This window comes from Aethalodelphis obliquidens, unplaced genomic scaffold (assembly GCF_003676395.1).
Source record: "Aethalodelphis obliquidens isolate GAN/ISIS:26980383/991018 unplaced genomic scaffold, ASM367639v1 scaffold30, whole genome shotgun sequence".
Taxonomy (NCBI): Eukaryota; Metazoa; Chordata; class Mammalia; order Artiodactyla; family Delphinidae; genus Aethalodelphis; species Aethalodelphis obliquidens.
The window spans coordinates 6,144,058-6,164,280 of record NW_020837974.1 but is presented as its reverse complement, the minus strand read 5'-3'; the positions used below and the strand labels follow the sequence as shown (position 1 = coordinate 6,164,280).

At 49.7% G+C, this 20,223-nt stretch overlaps 1 protein-coding gene across 6 annotated transcripts; it reads right to left on the bottom strand.

The window, feature by feature from the left end:
- Positions 1–758: 758 nt before the first annotated feature.
- On the bottom strand, positions 759–19,551 carry ZSCAN25 (zinc finger and SCAN domain containing 25). Of its 6 annotated transcripts, none has more exons than XR_003436982.1 (8): positions 19,371–19,551; positions 18,688–18,812; positions 16,950–17,366; positions 15,602–15,803; positions 14,900–14,991; positions 13,430–13,577; positions 8,343–9,226; positions 759–861 (listed from the first exon to the last, which is right to left on the bottom strand). XR_003436982.1 is itself a non-coding variant. In XM_027125866.1 (7 exons), exons 3-7 carry the CDS (start codon positions 17,334–17,336, stop codon positions 8,394–8,396), a joined length of 1,662 nt encoding a protein of 553 aa, XP_026981667.1. In that variant the 5' UTR covers positions 17,337–17,366; positions 18,688–18,812; positions 19,371–19,550; the 3' UTR covers positions 6,572–8,393. The 6 variants fall into 6 exon arrangements, 4 of the variants coding, with proteins under 4 accessions (XP_026981667.1, XP_026981669.1, XP_026981670.1 ...); XR_003436983.1 differs by having other exon boundaries at positions 822–840; XM_027125866.1 differs by lacking the exon at positions 759–861 and having other exon boundaries at positions 6,572–9,226; positions 19,371–19,550.
- Between the last annotated feature and the right edge of the window lie 672 nt (positions 19,552–20,223).

The following is a 20,223-nucleotide window of genomic DNA, read 5'->3' as shown; positions in this document are numbered from 1 at the left end:
TTTCCCCAACACCAGACAAGGAAAAAGAGTTTACCAAGCTGGTTGATCAGAGCCCAAGGAGTTCTCTGGTCCATATTTTATGAAGGGCAGTGTGCCCTAAAGGGTCATCATCCAGGCATGAAGCTCCCTTCCTTCCAGTCTGGCCCCCGACTGCTCATCTTCTATCCGTATGTCTGGTTGGAGTCTCCACTTAGGTCCAGTCACTTCTCTCGCTCTCTGTCTCTCTCTCTCCCCACCATGCCTGAGCACACAGGTCCTCAATTAAGATCTGGGGCTGAGAGTGGGAAGCAAGGGAGGCCAAAGCTACTTTTCAGCCCACCTTTTACCAGTGAGCCCATGATGGAGGTTACTGGGTGTAACTCAGATACTAACAGAGTTGTACTTTGGCTCAAAGTTTGCTATTGTTCCTTGAACATATTGTTTCCTTGGGATCCCTCAGGAGTTGGGACTATTGGATTTCAGCTCTCCTGGGTCTCTAATCATAAAACTACAATAATAGCCATAAAATCTCACCTCAAACCCATGAAAATGATGTGAAGAAAAGCTGATGTCAGCATGGAGAAGAGGTCTTCGTATGCATTTACTATAATGGTGAATAATACAATGGTTTGGCCTCAGGTAAAAAAAAAAAAAAGAACAAGAAAAAGATTTTTAAAAAAAAGTTGGGGGGGAGGCAGTGACAAATAAATTTGAAAGACCTTCAACTGACCTTGCTCATCCATGGGTTGTGAGGACACTGCCTGCTCTGATGCCTACTTTTCCAAGGAAGGGCGTAGGATAAGATAACCCTTCTCTTACAGCAAACACCATTTCAGCCTGGTTCAAGTCCTGGTCTGGAGGCTGTAAATAAGAAGGAATGACCTGCACACAGGTCAATTATAAAAAGTTCAGAAGCTCAGCCACTCTTATAGACTTGATAACATAAACCCAATCGTGTGAAGATACCAAAATGTTAACTTCTATTTAAAAATAAAATGTTCAGGAAGAAAGGGTAGGGGACTTCCCTAGTGGTCCAGCAGTTAAGACTCCAGCTCTCAATGCAGGGGGCCCGGGTACGATCCCTGGTAGGGGAACTGAGATCCCACAGACCACAACTAAGCCCGCGTGCCGCAATGAAGAGCCCACGCGCCACAGAGAAGACCCAGTGCGGCCAAAATAAATAATAAATTAAAATAAATTTTTTTAAAAAAGAAGGGGAAAAAATAGTTCCATTATCTACGTTTTTAAAATAGTTTGTTTTTGTTTTTGCGGCACGCTGGCCTCTCACTGCTGTGGCCTCTCCCATTGCGGAGCACAGGCTCCAGATGCACAGGCTCAGCGGCCACGGCTCACGGGCCCAGCTGCTCCGCGGCATGTGGGATCCTCCCGGACCGGGGCACAAACCCATGTCCCCTGCATCAGCAGGCGGACTCTCAACCACTGCGCCACCAGGGAAGCCCCCCCAGTTACATTTTAAACAAGTTCCCCAGGTGATTTTGATGTAAGTGGTCTTCAGATGACATTGAGAATCTCTGTTGAAAAGCATTGTTAAAAGATAAACTGAGGCATAGTAAAAATTTTAAGAGTTTATCTGAGCAAAAATCATTCCAGCCACAGGATGTAGGGGCAAGACATTCACAGAGAAGACAAGAAGGCAAAGGGAGGAAATTATTTGAGTGGCTATAGCTTAGGCTGCCTTATACAGGAAAGTCAAGTCGGCTGTTTGTGATTGGTTGTCCTTAGGTTTCGATTTTTTTTAACCTTGAGGCATTTACAGGCTGAGGTTTTGGTTTGCTTATATAGGCTGCCAAGGCTTTAGAATCACCTCTAATGGTCTCCTTGTTTAATTAATTTAACAGCATGACCAGTGATTTGAGCTACCATCTTTATTATAAGCTAAATTTCCATACAGAGCTGGGTCTGTTTCTGAACGCTGTATTCCACTCCATCCCTCCATGTGTGCTACCACCACGCTGTTTAAACTCTTGGTTTTTCCACCTCTTATTTTCCATTCTTTCCATTAGCACCTTAGAATGCTTAGAACTGAAGACTGGGAAAACCTAGTGGGAACACTGGTTCTCAACGATAAACTGCTTATCGTTCACTCTGTTCTTCCAGTTCACAGCACATGCTGAGCCCTTCCACAGGAGTCAGCAAAATGTCTAGATGATAGAGACCGGATTTTCTCAAATCCTTCACAGACGTGGAGATGGTGTAAGACGCAAACAGCTTCTGCAGGTGGGACTCAAGAAGGCAAATACAGACTTCTACCACCACTTTTTCCCAGTCTCTCTAAAAGCTAATATACCACCTTCTCAATAAAACACATTTTTTAACTAGGAAGGGAAAACATGAAGCAAGCTCTTACGTCTGCCCTATTTCCTGGTCTCTGGCCACTTAGACGGTGGTGCACGTGGCAGCGATGGCAGACCTTTTACTGGAACCTCTCTGCTCTTCCAAACTGCTTCTCTTAAGTCCCTCTGCTTCTCAGGGCCCAACACCTGCATCACCCACCCCCTCTTCCATCCTCACTCTCCCAGCAGTTTAAATTCCCAGAGACAAACACAAGGAAGACAATTGCCTACCTTCCCCACTTTATAACAAATGTTTCCTGAAATTTTTTATTGAAACAGGTCAGTCCTGGGAATGGGCTGCATAAGACCAGTCTCTAGAAATATGCCCTTCACTGAAGATAATAAAGAAAAATAAGGCAAGATAGGAATATGAAATTGTAAGAAGCCCAAGTGAATTTCTTTGACTTGTAGAATTTCTAAGTGAATTCAACATAACTGCAATTGGCAGGACAGCAGCTACAGATGACTGTCAGATCGGGGGCCTCTGGGGGGGGCAAATTGCTGCAGGGTTCTTCCCTCCTAAGGCACCCACAAGAGAGCCTTCTAGCTACGAAAAAGGAAGAAATCCAGGTCTTTCATCCATTCAAGTATTTATGACTACTGTGGGCCTTAGGAGACCTTATCATGGAGGCAAAAAAGTTGGAACTGGCTGCACTGTGCTTCACTGGCTCTCACTGCGCATGCGTTCACTGAGGATGGTGAACCTAGCCCCAGGCAAAAGCTCACTGCTGTGTGGAGTAGTGCAGCAGGTGCTTGCCTGAAAGGAACCCAAAGCAACCACCCAGGCTGCCTGTGATAGACCCCAGCACCCCATCCTGAGATTCCACTCCCAAAGCTCTTGGCTCTGCTTGGCAACACTACATTTAACCCACGTGATCTCTAGTAACTCCTTTGTTTTCCAGAAATTAGGCCAGGGCTCTTTAAGGTTAGCAGGAAATAGCTACAGGCCTTGGAAGCCCAGTCCTTTCAATAGCTAAACCATCTAAGTCTTTTCAGCTCTTACCCTGAACCCCAAGGGCAGGGGTTCTCGGCCAGCGTCAGTTTTGCCCCCAGGGGACATTTAGCTGGGCCTGGAAACATCTTTAGTTGTCATCAAGTAGATTGAGGCCAAGGATCCTGCTAAACAGCCTACCATGCACAAAAAAGCCAGGGCAGCCTCCAAGACAAAGAACTTCCTGACACAAAGGGAGAATAGTGGGGAGGCTGAGAAACTTGGGCAGAGTTTAAAAGAACAAGTAGACTCTAGAGAAATGTGTTCTGCCAGTTCCTTTCCCTGTCTCAGAAGGAGACTTGAAACCAGCTTATTTTTTAAGAAACAAAAGTTCTCATACTTTTCCCTAGGCTGGGATAAAACAGGTACGGAAAGTATTTTTAGCACACTTAATCAGCCTGCAGACAACATTCACCCTGGCATACACTTTGAGAAGCAATTTTTTAATGCGTTAGCTCCCCAGGACACACCTTGGGCAGAAAGTTACCTGGTTCTGTTAACACCCAGGGGATAAAATGGGGTTTCTCTTACAAAGGTCACACCCCTTGGGAGTGGCACCTTTCCTGTCACAGCAGCATGGCCCACGACGCGCAGCCAGGCCCTGAAGTGCACATTAGCCCTGTGTGAGGGAACTGCAGACACCCAATCATACACAGTGAAGGCTAAATATAAAGTGACCAAATATCCCTGTTGGTCCTGGAGTCCCATTTACACCACTGTCCTGACATAATTAATAGCACTTCCCTTCACTCTCAAAAGGGGCAGGAAATGCACAAGATGATCTTGTAACACCCTGTCACACCAGACAGCAAAGAAGCTATCAAAGATGATGAGGGTTATGTCCATTTAGGAGCCAATGTGAAGAGGTTCCCACTGGCCAAAAGCGAAATGATTTGAGGATCAATAAGAATAACAACTGTGGTGGATTGGTTTGAATTCATTAATGCATTTTGATTAAAAAATAATAATAACTGATCACTTTTATAAGAAGCAAAGCCCCCAGATCATTATTATTGTGAAGACAGGTAAATAAAGGGAAGGAAGAGTCAAGCATTTCCTTTCCTCTAGGAACTGTATCTAATAGTGAAGGGAAATTTCTTTTTTTTTTTGAGGGGAAATTTCTTACAGAAGCTTTCCAGCTAATAAACGAAGAATCTTTTATAATCTTTTATAGAATTAATGAAATAAATGCATTTAGGCTCCCAACATCATATAATGAGAAACAACCAGACATGCCACCATCTGCAATGTGTTCTTGCCAAAGTGTGGAATACAAATCTGGCTACACCTCTACACCTAAGTTTTTAGTTAATCAGATGGCAGAGAGCTGTATTAAATTATGCCATGAGTATGCAAACAATAAAATTCAGAATATGAGAAACTCCACAGGATAAATAATTCAGTTGTTTCAATAAATGAATTGCAAGGGGAGGGGAATTTCCCTGGCGGTTCAGTGGTTAGGGCTCCACGCTTCTATTGCAGGGGGTGTGGGTTCGATCCCTGGTCGGGGAACTAAGATCCCACAAGCCATGCAGCGCGGCCAAATAAAAAATTACAATTAAAAAAAAAATTTCTTTTCAAGGGGAAAAAGGGATAGGAACTATAGATTATTAGCCTTAGAAGACAAAGCAATAAATTAAAATTTACGGATCTTACTTTTTTTTTTTTTTTTTGGCTGCATTGGTTCTTCATTGCTGCGCATGGGTTTTCTCTAGTTTTGGCGAGCGGGAGCTACTCTTTGTTGCAGTGTACGGGCTTCTCATTGCGGTGGCTTCTCTTGTTGTGGAGCACGGCCTCTAGGTGCACTGGCTTCAGTAGTTGTGGCATGCAGGCTCAGTAGTTGTGGCACGTGGGCTCAGTAGTTGTGGCTCGCAGGCTCTAGGGCGCAGGCTCAGTAGTTGTAGTGCACGGGCTTAGTTACTCCGTGGCATGTGGGATCTTCCCAGACCAGGGCTCGAACCCGTGTCCCCTGCATTGGCAGGTGGCTTCTTAAACCACTGTGCCACCAGGGAAGTCTTCTTACTTTGATCTTAAAGAAGGTTTTTTTTAAATTGTGGGATTTTTTTTTTAAAATATTAATTTGGAATTAAGCAACTGCTCAGTTTCTTAGGTATGATAATAGAATTGTGGGTTTTTGGTTTTTTTTTAAGAATCCTTACCATTTAGAGGTATACACTGAAATATCTATAAACAACATTTGGAATTTGCTTTAAAATACTTCAACTGGGGAGGAAGATGAGGAGGAGGATGGGGTAGAGATAAAACAAGATTGGTTATGAGTATATATTAAAGTTGAATGGACTTCCCTGGTGGCGTAGTGGTTGAGAGTCTGCCTGCTGATGCAGGGGACACGGGTTCGTGCCCCGGTCCGGGAAGATCCCACATGCCGCGGAGCGGCTGGGCCCGTGAGCCATGGCTGCTGAGCCTGCGCGTCCGGAGCCTGTGCTCCGCAACGGGAGAGGCCACAACAGTGAGAGGCCCGCGTACCGCAAAAAAATAAATAAATAAATAAAGTTGAATGATGAATACATGAGGATTCATTTATCTATGTTTGAAATTTTCTATTATGAAAAATTCCTAAATAGAAAAATACAGAAAACAATATTTGACATTTGAATAGATACCAAAAATAAGGCTACTACAACTCCATGGGGAAAGATTTCTTCTGAGACTCTTTTGAGGAACTGTCCATGAGCTTTGGTCTCAAAGCGGACAGGGGAGCCCACGTGGGAAAGACAGCAAGGCCTCTTACAGAAGCTCCCTCAAGAGATCTCAACTGACTGGAAACCCAGTGTATGATCAGAGAATCTACCACTTAATTCAGGTAAACAGAAGCCCATTGATGAGCAACTCGGAGGCCACGCTGGCCCCAAACTCCCCGCCTAGCTCTGGAATACAGACCTTCCAGAAAAGGCCAAACTCAGGTCAGGTCAGCCCCCACGTCACACAGACTACAGGCCAGAGGCTTAGGAAAAGCCTCTTACTGGGTTTGGCCTCCAGGTGGCTGTAAGCCTTGCCTGGCTTGTCTGGGGCATGGGGAAGAAAAGAGCTGACTCTGCATCTGGACCTCGATGTTGCTGAGAAGTAGCAGCCCAGCATCTCAGAGAATGGACATCTCACAGCACCCTGGTCAGCGCAGCCTCATGGGGACAACTGAAGGGCCAGGAGATCATTCGTTAAATCAAAAGTAAACACCACGGTTATCTGCCAAGAAATCAGTGATAAAATAATGTTTTTCAAGGTGGACTGAGTAATGTAACTCTCTGTATTAAAGTCATTACCATTTACCTTATTTACAATGAAAAATGGGGGGAAAAAAATCCCAGTGAAAGAATATAATATCAAGAGGCACCATGAGACAAATCACATCTTGCAATTACAGGACACAGTCCAAAGACAGACTAACTTACAGTCCCGTCAGAAAACTAATCACTCAGCAGCCGGTGTCCAAAGGCACAGCATTACGACACTGCAGCACGGTCCAGGCTAGTTAGGCGGTTTCCAGAATGTCCAAGAGAAAGGAAAACCTTTAACGACGGCAAAGCTTAAACACATTTACAAACACTGCATCTTCTCACTTTTTTAAAAATGTGTTTTTTTGATGCCTACAAACATCTTTGTCTTTCGTTAATTGGCACTCATGCAAAACAGACTGCTACCATCTCATCATCTCCAGGTGGCCCTGAGGACCCCAAGTACCTCTCAGATGACAAGGACCGAGATGCACTGAGGACGGAGATGATTCAGGAACAAGAGGTAGGTGGTGGGGAATGCATTTCAGGGCCAGCTGACAGGACTGAGGCACAGGCTCAGATGCCAGGTCCAAAGGGTCCCGGGGAACAGCCATGGGTTCCACTTTGGGTGGTTCTGAAGATCAAATACATTGACCAACACGTAAGCTCCACGAGGACAGGGATTTCCCACCCCACCTCCACACCCCGCCTATTTTATTCATTGATGTACCTCAAGCACCTAGAAGAGTTCCTGGCACACTGTCGGGCCTCAATAAATATTTGTGGAACGAGTCAAGTGAGAAAGCAGGGAAGCAGCACATTTTATATATTGTAAAGGGCCATCAAATACAGGGTACTAATACTAGTTCATCTTTCGGCCCCATTTAATTAGAATTTTATACAGACCTGGATGTTTGTTTAAAATACTCTCATGTTTATACACTGATCAAAAGCAAAATATTAATTTCCTAACAGATGTGTGGACAGTTGTTATTGTTCAAGGAATAATGGAATGGGGAAACCACCAACGAGTAGACTGTCACAGAGACAAAGGGGGCCGCAAATAAAGTAAAATAAAGGAGGCTGCCTGAGCGACCCCAGCTGGGAGGAAAAGATCAGGCACCTGGAGGGGCAGGGCAGAAGGAGCGCAGAATGAGCCTGAGAGGACTTCCTCTCTCTCGGCACTCGCTGTGAAGGGAACTGAGGGCGCTCTGCGTTATTAACGAGTCTGCTTCCAGGGCCCAATCACAAGCTCCAGGGGAATGAGGTCTCATCTGTCTCGTTCACTGCACTCCCAGAACCAGGCGCACAGTAGGTGTTATTTAGCAAATAAATATCTGTTAAATGGAAAAGAGAAGTGGGAGAAGGAAGGGAGACAGAGCTAATGTTCTTGCAGGGACACAGCTCTCAGAAAAACGAGGTTCAAGCTGCCGACACGGGACAAGATTTCACCTTGACAACGAGACTCGCTCAGGAGGTGGACGTGAACATCCACTGAAGGAGAAAAACCAGGACCTGAACTGAAACTCCGGATACCGCTTCCTCAAAAAGGGTAAGAGAAAGTACGAGCACCACCTGGGTAGGAGACGTGAGATGCTGTGCCCTCTGGCCTCTCAAATAAACCAGGCCTCTCCCCTCCCCTATGTGTAAAACGAGTGGAAAGAAAATGGGTGAAAGTGCCTCTCTGCCCCCAACGTCCCTCGACGCCCCCAACCCTTCAGTGAGTAAAGGGGGCACATCCTCCAATGAGGTCTCCCTCCGCCTGGTGGTTCCAGAAGGCCCCACCTTCTCCCGCACCTTCTGTGAGCAAAAGACGGGCATTTCGGCCGGGCGCCCTCACTGCCCTGGGGTCTCCTGGCGATGCTGCGTCTTCTGGTGCCGGTTGAGGATGGACCGCTGGTTGAAGCTCCGGCCGCAGGCAGGGCAGCAATAGGGCTTCTCCCCAGTGTGGATCCTCTGGTGCCTGACCAGCCGCTCCCCCTTGCTGAACCGCTTCCCGCACACCTGGCAGCCGTAGGGCTTCTCCCCGGTGTGGGCCCGCCGGTGCACGGCCAGGTTGGCATTCCTGCTGAAGCGCTTGCCGCACTCGCAGGTGTAGGGCTTCTCCCCGGTGTGCGTCCGCCGGTGCACCTGCAGGTGCTGACGGCGGCTGAAGCTCTTCCAGCAGTCCCCGCACTGGAAGGGCTTCTCGCCCGTATGGCTCCTCTGGTGGACCTCCAGGTGGTGCCGCTGGCTGAAGGTCTTCCAGCACTCGCCGCACGCGTACGGCCGCCTGCCCAGGTGGGTCCGCTGGTGCTTCAGGAGGTACTCACGCAGCGCGAAGCCTTTCCCGCACTCCCCGCAGCCGTAGGACTTGTCTTCTTCGTGGGTCCGCTGGTGTCTGACCAGATTTGAGCTCCGACTGAAGCCTTTTCCACACTCGGGGCACTGGAAAGGCTTCCAGAAGGAGCTGTGGGTCTTGAGGTCATCAGGCAGGGGGGCAATGCCGCGCTGGGGAGGGGGCGGCCCGGGCGCGTTCCCCACCGAGCTCCCGGCCTCCTGCTCACAGGTTCTTCCGAGCTCCGGGACCTGGAGAGAGGCTTCCCCAAACCTCTCTGCCGGCCCCCGAGCAAGCGGCCCCTTGGGGTCTGCCGGCTGGGTCTTCGCCTCCTTTTCCTTGCTCCCCAGGCCTACAGGACAAGGGAGATACAGACCGATACTGAAACAGATCTGAAGGTAAACTTCCATGTTAGAACCTGGCTTCTAAGGGTGTCCCACTAACAATTCCTTCTTTTTTCCTTTAACCAACAACCTCAGTACATTTGACTTTCTCTGACTCTAAAACCAGACATTCCTTTACTTCTTTCCATCTATTACGGACTGTTTGTGTTCCCTCCTAAATTCACAGGTTGAAGCTCTAAGCCCCCAGGTGCTATTAGGAGGTGAGGCCTCTGGGCACTAATTAGCTGAGGGCATGAGGGTGGAGCCCCCAGGATGGGATTATGTCCTCTAAGAAGAGAAGCCAGAGCTGGCTCTCTGCACACACAGAGGTCATGTGAGCATGATCCTTCATGATGGGATTAAGGTCCTTATAAAAAAAGGAAGAGACACAAGATGTCTCTCTCCCTCAGCCACGTGATGACAAGGCAAGAAGGTGGCCACCCATGAACCAGGAAGAGAGGCCCTCACCAGACAACAAATATGCCAGCAACTGGATCCTGGACTTCCCAGCTTCCAGAACTGTGAGATATAAATGTCTGTTGTCTAAGCCGCCCATTCTCTGGTATTTTGTTACAGTAGCCCAAGCTCAGACAATCTCCATGCCCTTTTACAGAACAGTCTGCTAAATTCTAATGCCCTCCCTCTTAACTTCCTACTACGTCAGACTTTGCTTTCCTTCAAAATCTAACTCAACGGTTTCCTCTAAGGAACTTGCCCAGATTACTGCCCCATCCTGGGTCTCATCAACACATATATTCAATTAGCACCGTTTATTCCACACTTACTTACGACTGACCTTGTTGCACGTGCTATTCTACGGTCATCTGAGATGTTCAGCTTCCCCAGGATCACAGACCTGTTCCAGCAACAGGGAGCTCCCGGCACTGCACATCCTCCCTCAGCTCACTATCCCTGCTCGCACTGTGCCCTCCACCTCACCCTGTTTTATTAACCTGGGTCTCTGGGAGCCTGGCACAGGGACTGACTCAGGGGAGACGCTTCATGACTGCCGGATAAGTGAATGAACCCAGTCTGTACCAGACTACCTCTACATCGGCGTATTTATTAGGACTGAAATGCCCTTCTACAAGTCCTTCCTGTGATCCCTCTTATACCCTCTCTAAATTAATAGTTGTTTACAGAAGATCAAGAGGAAGGGAAGGAGAAGAGAGAAAAGAGGTACTAGGGAGCAAAGAAGCCAAAAAGAAAAGAAGAGGGAAATGACAGGTGATGCTTAAACGGGAAAGAGTCGTTTCAGGCAAGCCCATTAAAAGATAAAGGGACGGACTTCCCTGGTGGCACAGTGGTTAAGAATCGTCCTGCCAGGGGACTTCCCTGGTTGGCGCAGTGGTTAAGAATCTGCCTGCCAATGCAGGGGACATGGGTTCAACCCCTGGTCCAGGAAGATCCCACATGCCGCGGAGCAACTAAGCCCATGCGCCACAACTGCTGAGCCTGTGCTCTGGAGCCCGCGAGCCACAACTACTGAAGCCCGCGCGCCTAGAGCCTGTGCTCGGCAACAAGAGAGGCCACCGCAATGAGAAGCCCGTGCACCACAACTAAGAGTAGCCCGCTTTCTCCGCAACTAGAGAAAGCCCATGCTCAGCAACAAAGACCCAATACAGCCAAAAATAGTAAATAAATTTCTTAAAAAAAAAAAAAAAAGAATCCGCCTGCCAATGCAGGGGACACGGGTTCGAGCCCTGCTCTGGGAAGATCCCACATGCTGCGGAGCAACTAAGTCTGTGCACCACAACTACTGAGCCTGCGCTCTGGAGCACACGAGCCACAACTACTGAAGCCCACACACCTAGAGCCCATACTCCACAACAAGAGAAGCCACCGCAATGAGAAGCCCGCACACCACAACGAAGAGTAGCCCCCGCTCGCCGCAACTAGAGAAAGCCCGCGCCCAGCAATGAAGACCCAACGCAGCCAAAAATAAATTTAAAAAAAAAAAGATAAAGGGAAAAAGAACGTTTCATGCCTCGTGATGTGATAAAATATGAAGGACACAGCTCTCACTTCTAATGTATTCTTTTATTTTGCACCTTTCACAAAAGTAAGTGTGCAAAACATAAAGAGCTGAAAGAATTTTCATAATGAAGATGACCATTAAATAGCAGCCACTTTAAGAAACAACATCACCAGAAGCCCCTCCCGTCCCCTCCCCTCCGGAGACTGGTGACACCATCTTGCCCCCAGGGTAATGTGTTATCCAGGCTTTTATCACCATAAAGTATGGTGATAAAGTTCCCAGGCTTTACATATTTGATTCACACATTGTGTCTGCTTCTTCTGCTCAATATTACGCCTGTGTGATTCACCTACATCGTGGTGTAGCTGTAGTTGCACGACATTCTCTCTCATCAGTGTACGATGTTATACCGTAAGAGTATATGACACTCTCCTTATTAATCTGGCTGATATTCATCTGGGTAGTTTCCAGGTTTGAGGTGTTATGTACAGCAAAATTAAAATTAAATGCAATGCATGAACCTAACTGGACGTGGGGAAATGTGAGCTAGATATTATGTATCATGGAATTTATGTTTATTTTCTCAGGCCCAATCCTAGACAGTTGTCAATGCAAGAGCAGCAATCACATGGGAAGAACTCTCAGGAAGACTCAAGGTTGAGACGGCTAGAGGATGCTATGCTTGGGAAGCAGACCTCCGGCTCACCCAGTCTCAGCGTAAACGTTAGGGAAGTACGTGGGTTGTTTTGAACCAGTGAGCGGATAAGAGGACAAGCATAAAGCCAGCATCTCTAGAACAGTCAGAACGGCCAGGAGGGTGTAAAAACTTGCTGGGAACACAGTGGCGGCCTTGGCAGAGGCCCGTCCGCAGCGCCAGGATGAAGGCGCTAGGATGCCAGCACCTCCATGGGTGCACACGCACGGCTCCTGCGCTCTGCATTTACCTCGGAGGGGTTCCACGTCCTCTGCCATCACAGAAATCGCACATCTCTTCATCATGGGTGACAGCCTTGTACTGGATCCAGGCCTCCCAGTATACTGCCACTGACACTACTCTGTGATGACCGCTAGTCAAAAATCCACATTTAACTTTACAGTCGGCCCTCCGTATCCAAGCTTCCTCATCCGCAGATTCAACCAACAGCAGATCATGCGGGACTGTAGTACGTATTCATTGAAAAAAACCCACGTGTAAGTGGACCCACACAGATCAAACCTCTGTTGTTAATGGGTCGACTGTACAACACTTTTGCATGTTTTAAGATGAAACATGTTTTAACATGTTTTAAGATGAAAAAAGACCAGGAGACGTCAGTACAGGTGAGTGGTCAGCACATGACTTACAAAGAAGTGATGAGAGGAGGAAGGAGAGGATCAGAGGGAACAAAGGAGGGGGCCCTTCGCAGCCACGGTTCCCCTCTCCCCACCGCCCACCCCATCCAAGCCGCGGGGCTGTCACCCCTCGTCCCCAGCCCTCCGCAGTGTTCACCGGCTGTCCCTGGTGGGCCCTCGGTGTGCACTTCCCAGGCTCACCCTTCCCTCCTACCTTCTCCTGCTGCTTCTCCCCCACAAGCACCTTTCCTCCCAGCTCTGACCCCAGGTAAAACCCGGCTGCCACCTGAGACGCCCGGCCGGGGCCCTGCTTGCTCTGCAACACCAGCCCACACCAGCTCCATCCACTGCTGAGATCCCACTGCAGTCCCGTGCCCTCCTGCACCCACACACTGTGGGCTCCGAGGTTTCATGAACGTCAGTCCTGCCCCAACACAGAACTGCTAACGTGGGGCCTGCACACAAGGGAGCGCTCCATAAACACAGGCTGGTGAAAGAGATCAGAGGATCCCCCTTTTGCTGTTTTTCTCTTGCTCTCAAGCCCTCAGTCCCCTTCAACTACAGACACAGTAGGAGTTCGTTCAGGGCATCCTAACGACCGACCTGTCTCATTTCAGCCAGAATAACTACCTGGTGTTTTCTTGCTCCTTGTCTGCTCCTCTCCTGACCCAGGAAAGCACCTCGCCAGCTCCTATGCGCCTTGGTCCACGCGCTTTCCACAGACCCATTTACTCATCTGCTATGATATTCCCTTCCTTTATCAGTAGCATCAGGTTCTGAAATCTGGGGCAAGGACAACAACCCTGACCTATAGCTTTCACAACTCCTCAGTTTCTTACCTCCGAGATGGAAACAGTCTTACCTGGAGGTGAGACCCCGCAGTCCTGGGGCTCCACGTACTCCCCAAGGCAGTCTATCTGGGCTGGGGTCACGTGCCTCCACTCCTCCTCAGGGAAAGCCAGGGCCATGTCTTTAAATGGGCCCAACCCCTGAAACAGCACAGGAGATGGCTATGGATAAAGAAATAATCCCGAGGCAGGAGCAGTGGAAAAGCAGAGAGACACAGGGGACGACATTCCAGGGGAGAACAGAGCAGGAAGACAGAAGGAATGCGGGTCCCTAGATGGTTCCGAGTGGGGCCAGAAGGGCCTCCCTCTCGACAGTTTAATGGCAGAGAACGATGGACTTGTCTGAGCCACTGTATTTTTGAGCCTCTGCTGCAGCCACTTGGCTGGTACCCAACAACTGCGGCCTCTAACTTCCACCGTTCAATCACCTCCACTCGATCCTCATGTTTGATGGAGACTGGGGGCTGCTGTTTAGCCCCTCAACCAGAACTGACTGTCCCTCAGAGATAAGTAAAAACTCGGACTGGCCCTGCCTCAAAAACAACGTTGTGTTGAAATCAATGTGTCATCGTCATGACACCGTGAAGAACTACTGTGGTAGAAGGAGAGGCTCTGACCAAATTCAGAAACTTGGATGTCCTTTCTTCATCTCCTCTAAACAATGTGCTTGGAAAACAGAAACAGCAAACAGCACAGGCATCAACCCTTGCCCAAATACGACTTTAGTGAGCTCAAACTTGAGTCACTTCTGGGAATTCCCACAGGAGGGGCCAGAGAGACCACTTGGCTCAGGGCTCCTGGGAGCGCCCACCCGAGTCGCTTCCCTCCTGCTGACGTGGGGGGAGGATGGGGTCCAGAGGAAGAGCAGCGGCAGAAGTATCCGTACAGCGCATCCACAAAGGGCTACTGACCTCCTGGCCATCCACCACACCCTAGATCACGCCTCTGGGATTTCCACCACTAATGTCTTCCTCCTCACAATTACAAGAGTAATACTGAGTCGATGGAGGAAAAAAAGAAAAAAAAAAACAAAGAGTAATCCAAATGAGTGCACTGAGCCTCATGCCTAGACCCTAAGGCAGGGGTCCCCAACCCCCAGACCGGTACCGGACCGCGGCCTGTTAGGAACCGGGCCGCACAGCAGGAGGTGAGCGGTGAGCGAGTGAAGCTTCCTCTGCCGCCCCCATCGCTCCCCATCGCTCAAATTACTGCCTGAACCATCCCCCCACAGCCATCCGTGGAAAACTTGTCCTCCACGGAACCAGTCCCTGGTGCCAAAAAGGTTGGGGACCGCTGGCATAAGGCTCAATTCAAATTAATAACTGAGGATGTAGTGGAGAAAACGAAGCTGTCACATCTATCAGAACAAGAAAGGTAGAATAATTCAACTCTGCGGACGGTGCTCTGCTGTGAGGAGAAATCTTGGGGAAGGTGAGCCTCATTCAAAGCGACATCACGATCCCTGAAGAGCAGTCACAGCTCACCTGGGATCCAGCTGTAAGGAACCCCACTGCCATCTCCTGGTCTCTGGTGCTCACTGCAGGGAGGCCAGGACCAGCCGGAAGAACTGGCAGAGCTGAGCAGGGAGATAAACCAGGAGTAGGATTAGCGCTGTCCTGCAGCAGCTCGTCCACAGGCGTCTAGTGCCTGACACAGAACCCCAGGAACCATAAGGAGACTCCAGACAGGTAGGTGTGGGTGTACCCTACCCTGTTCTAACCCTGTTCTCAGCTAGGAAAAAGGGCCCGACCCAATATGCGCTGCCCTTCAGGGCTGTTCATGCTCCCAAGTCACGCTACAGCAATAACCCCCCTTGAGATTCAGCAACACATAAGTCACATGTCACTTTTAGGGATTCAGTTTATCTGCCCACTTAAAAAAAATATCCCTACATGTCAGCTACATACTTCCTGGCAGTTTCTAGAAGGGATGTGAGGGAAAGGAGAAGAAATGATAAGAGAGCGTGATACCAAATATCCCCCGCAGAAATCAGGAGATCGAGCTATAGAAAACAATTTCACTTCATCTGTTTCCTACTGAAGTCCAGGAAGTAGCCAGGAAAACCCAGAACTGCACGCTACAGGTAACTTAGTTTATCAACTGCAGGGTTTGTAAAGGAAAGGGGAGAGGGCAGGGCACAAAGCACCCTTTTCTGTGCCCTTTCTTCCTCACTGCTTGCAGCTTACCCTGCTCCTGGAAGGCCTGCGTCCCCTCTCCAGGATCCTGGTTGAGCTGCTCCTCAGCGCCTTGGTCGAGGCCTTGAATTCCTTCCCCATGGGGCAGCCCCCACTCGGGTTTGACCTCCACGGGCCCCAGGTGGACACTTGGCTCCCAAGGACCTCTGCAAAGTGCTGTCTCCTCCTGCTCTCCCTGCACACGGCACGGAACCTAAGAACAGGCCCCAACACCTATTAGAATGAGGCCTGCATAAGGCTATTATGAAAGGAGTTGAATTAAAACCTAAAAAAGAGACCCACTGCAGCTGCAGGGGAGACAAAGGACAAGCTGGCTCAGCTCTTCCCCAGAACATGAGTGAGAAGGTGAAAAGGAGGCTAAACTGTCTTTATCAGGCGCTGAGCAACTTCTGTGCATCCATGCCATTTACAAGGGTCCCTTCTGCCCACGTCAATACTGATCAAAGTCCACCATGAACAGTATCACAGAGAGATGTTATTATTATTCCAATGAGAACTTTAGCCCAAAACACTCACTATTAGAAAAAAGATTCCCCAATTACAGATGCTGAAAGTAAAAAATACAAAGCCTAGACTGTGCAGTGAATCAGTGAGAAAAAAAACTGCTCTAGAAATAGCAAGGAAAACCAGAACTCACAAGAACAGGCCTTTCCTGGTCCACTTTTAAGCTCCTTGGTAGGGAGGAAAAAAACAAAACAACTCTCTTAGGACTATACAGGAAGTCAGGGGTGACTGCGGTGGGAAAAGGGAGAACAAAATGAAGACAGATTGTTACCTGCAAGCAAGACAGTAACGTTCAGTCCTGCCCTCTCTTTCCCAGACGGCAATCGGGAAACTACCAGAGAGGGACAGACACATGGCCAGAGTCCCAAGGGAGCATCTGAGATGCAAAGTCACTCACTACGTGAGCCGTCTCAGCCAACGTCCCAGACGTGGAAACGGCACTGTTCCAGACAATGCTTCTCAGGAAGAATACTCACCAAGTGGAATTCCAGAATTCCCTGCATCACCACATGCATCTCTGCCCAAAGAGGAATGAGTCTACCAGGGCCCTTGAAATAGATCACAACTGCCTTCTTTGGACCCGAGGCTCACAAGGGAAATATGGCCAGGCCTCTGCCCTGATGACCAAAAAAGGAGCTGACAGCCCTTCCACCGGCCCTGCGTCTACCCTGGGAATGGCTTTCCTTGATGAAAACTCCTCTGCCCTCCAAAATGTACCCCAGATGGTCGGGGAGCAGAGGAGGGAGATTCTGTGCCTCATCCACTCCCACTGCTTCCTCAAACCTCTCGCTTCCCGCACCAACAGAACGAGACCCAGATCCCCCTTCTCACCCACCGCCTTGGCCTCCAGGGCTCCCTCCGTGAAGCCCTCCACCACGGCCACAAGGGCTTTGCCGCTCTCTGGGCTGTGCTCCCGAATCCAGGCGTAGAACTCCCGGGGCAGGATGGTCAGGAACTGCTCCAGCACGAGCAGCTCCAGGATCTGCTCCTTGGTGTGCAGCTCGGGGCGCAGCCACTGGCGACAGAGCTCCTGGAGCTCCCTGAGGGCCTCCTGGGGACCAGCCGCCTCCTGGTAGCGGAACTGCCGAAACCTCAGGCGAAAAGTCTCCGGGCTGGGGCCTTCCCTCGCCCTGCCCCACGGCAACTCTTTCTCCAGTTTTACCACAGGGACACCCATTTGCTGCTGACGATCTTCTGCCATCCCTGGACACTCTTTAAGCATCTTCACACTCCCTCCCAGAAGACTGAGGGTCTGTTGGGAAGACCAGACAGACAATGAGAACAGCATAAATAAGACACAGGGAAGGTCAGGTCATCCCAGTTCTGTTCTCTACATCAATGAAATTAGGACTTAGCTTATACCCACAAATAGCTTAAAATCTCAAGAGAGAGACAACACTACAATCATAGAAAAATATAAGATGGGTTATAACTAGGTTAGTCACCAGGGTCCACTCTTCCAACACTAAATATACATTTGACATGTATCTATGCCTGACCCACAGAAACCAGAAATACAACAGAGAACAAGAAAGACAAGGTGCTTGCCCTATGAAACTCACATACTGGTACAGCAGACAGGGAAAAAAAAAAAAATTAGGGAATTCCCTGGCGGTCCAGTGGTTAGGATTCCGCACTTTCACTGCCGAGGGAACAGGTTCAGTACCTGGTGGGGGAAACTAAGATCCCCGCAAGCCCCATACGCTTGGCCAAAAAAAATGAAACAAATAAATTTAAATTATAAATGGGGATAAGTTCTAAAAACGAAGTAAGGAGGGTGTTAATGGGGACAATCAACTTGGAGATGTGGGGACTTCCCTGGTGGTCCAGTGTCCGAGGCTCCTTGCTCCCAGTGCAGGGGGCCTGGTTTTGATCCCTGGTCGGGGAACTAGATCCCATGTGCCACAACTAAAGATCCCCCACATGGCAACCAAGATCCCGCGTGCCACAGCTAAGACCCTGCGCAGCCAAATAAATAAATATTTTAAAAACAAAACAAAACCTTGGGCTTCCCTGGTGGCGCAGTGGTTGAGAGTCCACCTGCTGATGCAGGGGACACAGGTTCGTGCCCCAGTCTGGGAAGATCCCACATGCCGCGGAGCGGCTGGGCCCGTGAGCCATGGCCGCTGAGCCTGCGCGTCCGGAGCCTGTGCTCCGCAACAGGAGAGGCCACAGCAGTGAGAGGCCTGCGTACCGCAAAAAAAAAAAAAAAAAATTTGGAGACTTGGAGAAGGCTTTTCTGAATAAATAATGCTTAGGCTAAGACCCAACGAATGAATGAGATGAGCCAATGATTGAAAGAGCATTCCAGGCAAAAGCCTTAGGGCTAGAAATTACTGTGCAGTCTGAGAACACGCCCCAGTGCAGTGTGGCTTCAGCAGGGTGAGGGAGGGAAAGAGCTCAGAGGCAGGCGGAAACCACATTACCGAGGGCCTGGGCACACACTAAGAATTATGGGCTTTACTCTTATTCCTTATTTTAGTGGGGAGATACATGTTCTTCAAAGGTCACTCTGCCTGGGAAGTGTCAATAGAGAATAGATAAGAAGGGTCAAGAAGGGAAACTGCGCTTACCGTGGTCCAAGCAGGAGATAAGAGACTTAGATCAATGTGGTGACAAAGACGCAGACAAAGTTAAGACATCTGGGAGGTAAAACCAATAGACATGCTGGTGGCTAGGATGTGACGGTGTACTCAGCCTAAAGAAAACAACAGAACAATATATATATATCATTACTTTAATTGATCAAAAGATTTCTAACTTGTGTAGGCTTTACCATTCAGAAAGCATGTGAGCACATACTCTCATTTAATACTCCAAGTGTCTGCTTAACATTCTATTGGAAGTTTCTGTATCTACCTATCTACCTAGGTATCTACCTACCTACCTACCTATCTTAAATCTATTTACATTTTCAGTCTATTCATTTTCTCTGCTGCATCAATTGAGATTTCTCTTTCCTGGCTTTCTAGCTATTGCATTTGTTCATGGTTGCATTTACCGCATTATAGTACGAATGTTTACCCCTGTGTCTCCCTCCGTCTGCCAGATTCCCTTTAGTCAGGAAAGGTCCTCACTCATCTTTTACCCCTAGCACTCGACAAACAGGCTTCCCATGGTTTCTTTAAATGAGCGTCTGGTTCTACAACGACCACTATCACTCTTCACAGTGTTCCGCTTTGGTTCAAGAGATCAGGGTCGTGGACACCCCTCCGTTAAGGCAACCCTGTCCGGGCGGGATCAGCCTGGCTCCTACCTGAGCCCAGCGCGGTGCGGCCCCCCGGGTCCCGACCCGCAAAGACTCGGTGCCGCGGGAGTCAGCTCCGGGGAGACGCGCCGCCCGCGGCGACAGCCTCGCAGCTGCCGAGGCCCGCAGCAGGCCCTCAGCCCGGCCCCGGATCCCCGGCCACCTCCGCCCCGCAGCCCCGCACCTGTGCCGGGCTCGCCCAGGCCCGCGGCGGATCGGAAGTGGGCGACGGACGCTGTCAGACAGGTGCGTCAAGGAAGGGCCCCTTCCGTTTCCCCTCTAGGACTCTCGGAGGCCGGTGCGTCTCGATGGTCGCTCGTCCCCGGGGACCGTTCGGGAGCGCGCGCTGGACCACCAGGGGCTCCTACCCCGCCTACCTACTCCCCTGGAGGCTCGCAGTCGCCAGGCCCCTTTGCGCCTCCATGCCTTTGCACCTGCGTTCCCCCGGTGGGAAGGACCCTCCGGACGCACCGCCGGATACCGCGCCTCCCTCAAAGACTTTAGAGACCCGTCGGTCGACAAGTGTTTATTGCAGCCTCCGGCGCTTTTTGCGAGGGTTAGGGGCGGAGGGTGATGGAGGGTAGCACCGAGTATTGTGGGTTCACATAAGGGGCCTCCACCCTGGGTAGTGTTGGGGGGCGTAGGCGCTAGTCAGGGAAGCCTTCCTGGAGGAACCGACGCCTGAGCACAGATTTGATGGATGGACCCAATAGTGAGGTCAGGTGCCCCCAGCGGAGGGAGCACGACGAGCCCAGCAAATGGTGGGGACTGGTGGCTTTCCCGCGCCCTCAGAGCCGCTAGAGCAGGCGGCTTAGCTAGGTAACCTGGAGGCAATGGGAAGCCGCGGAAAGATTTGAAGGCG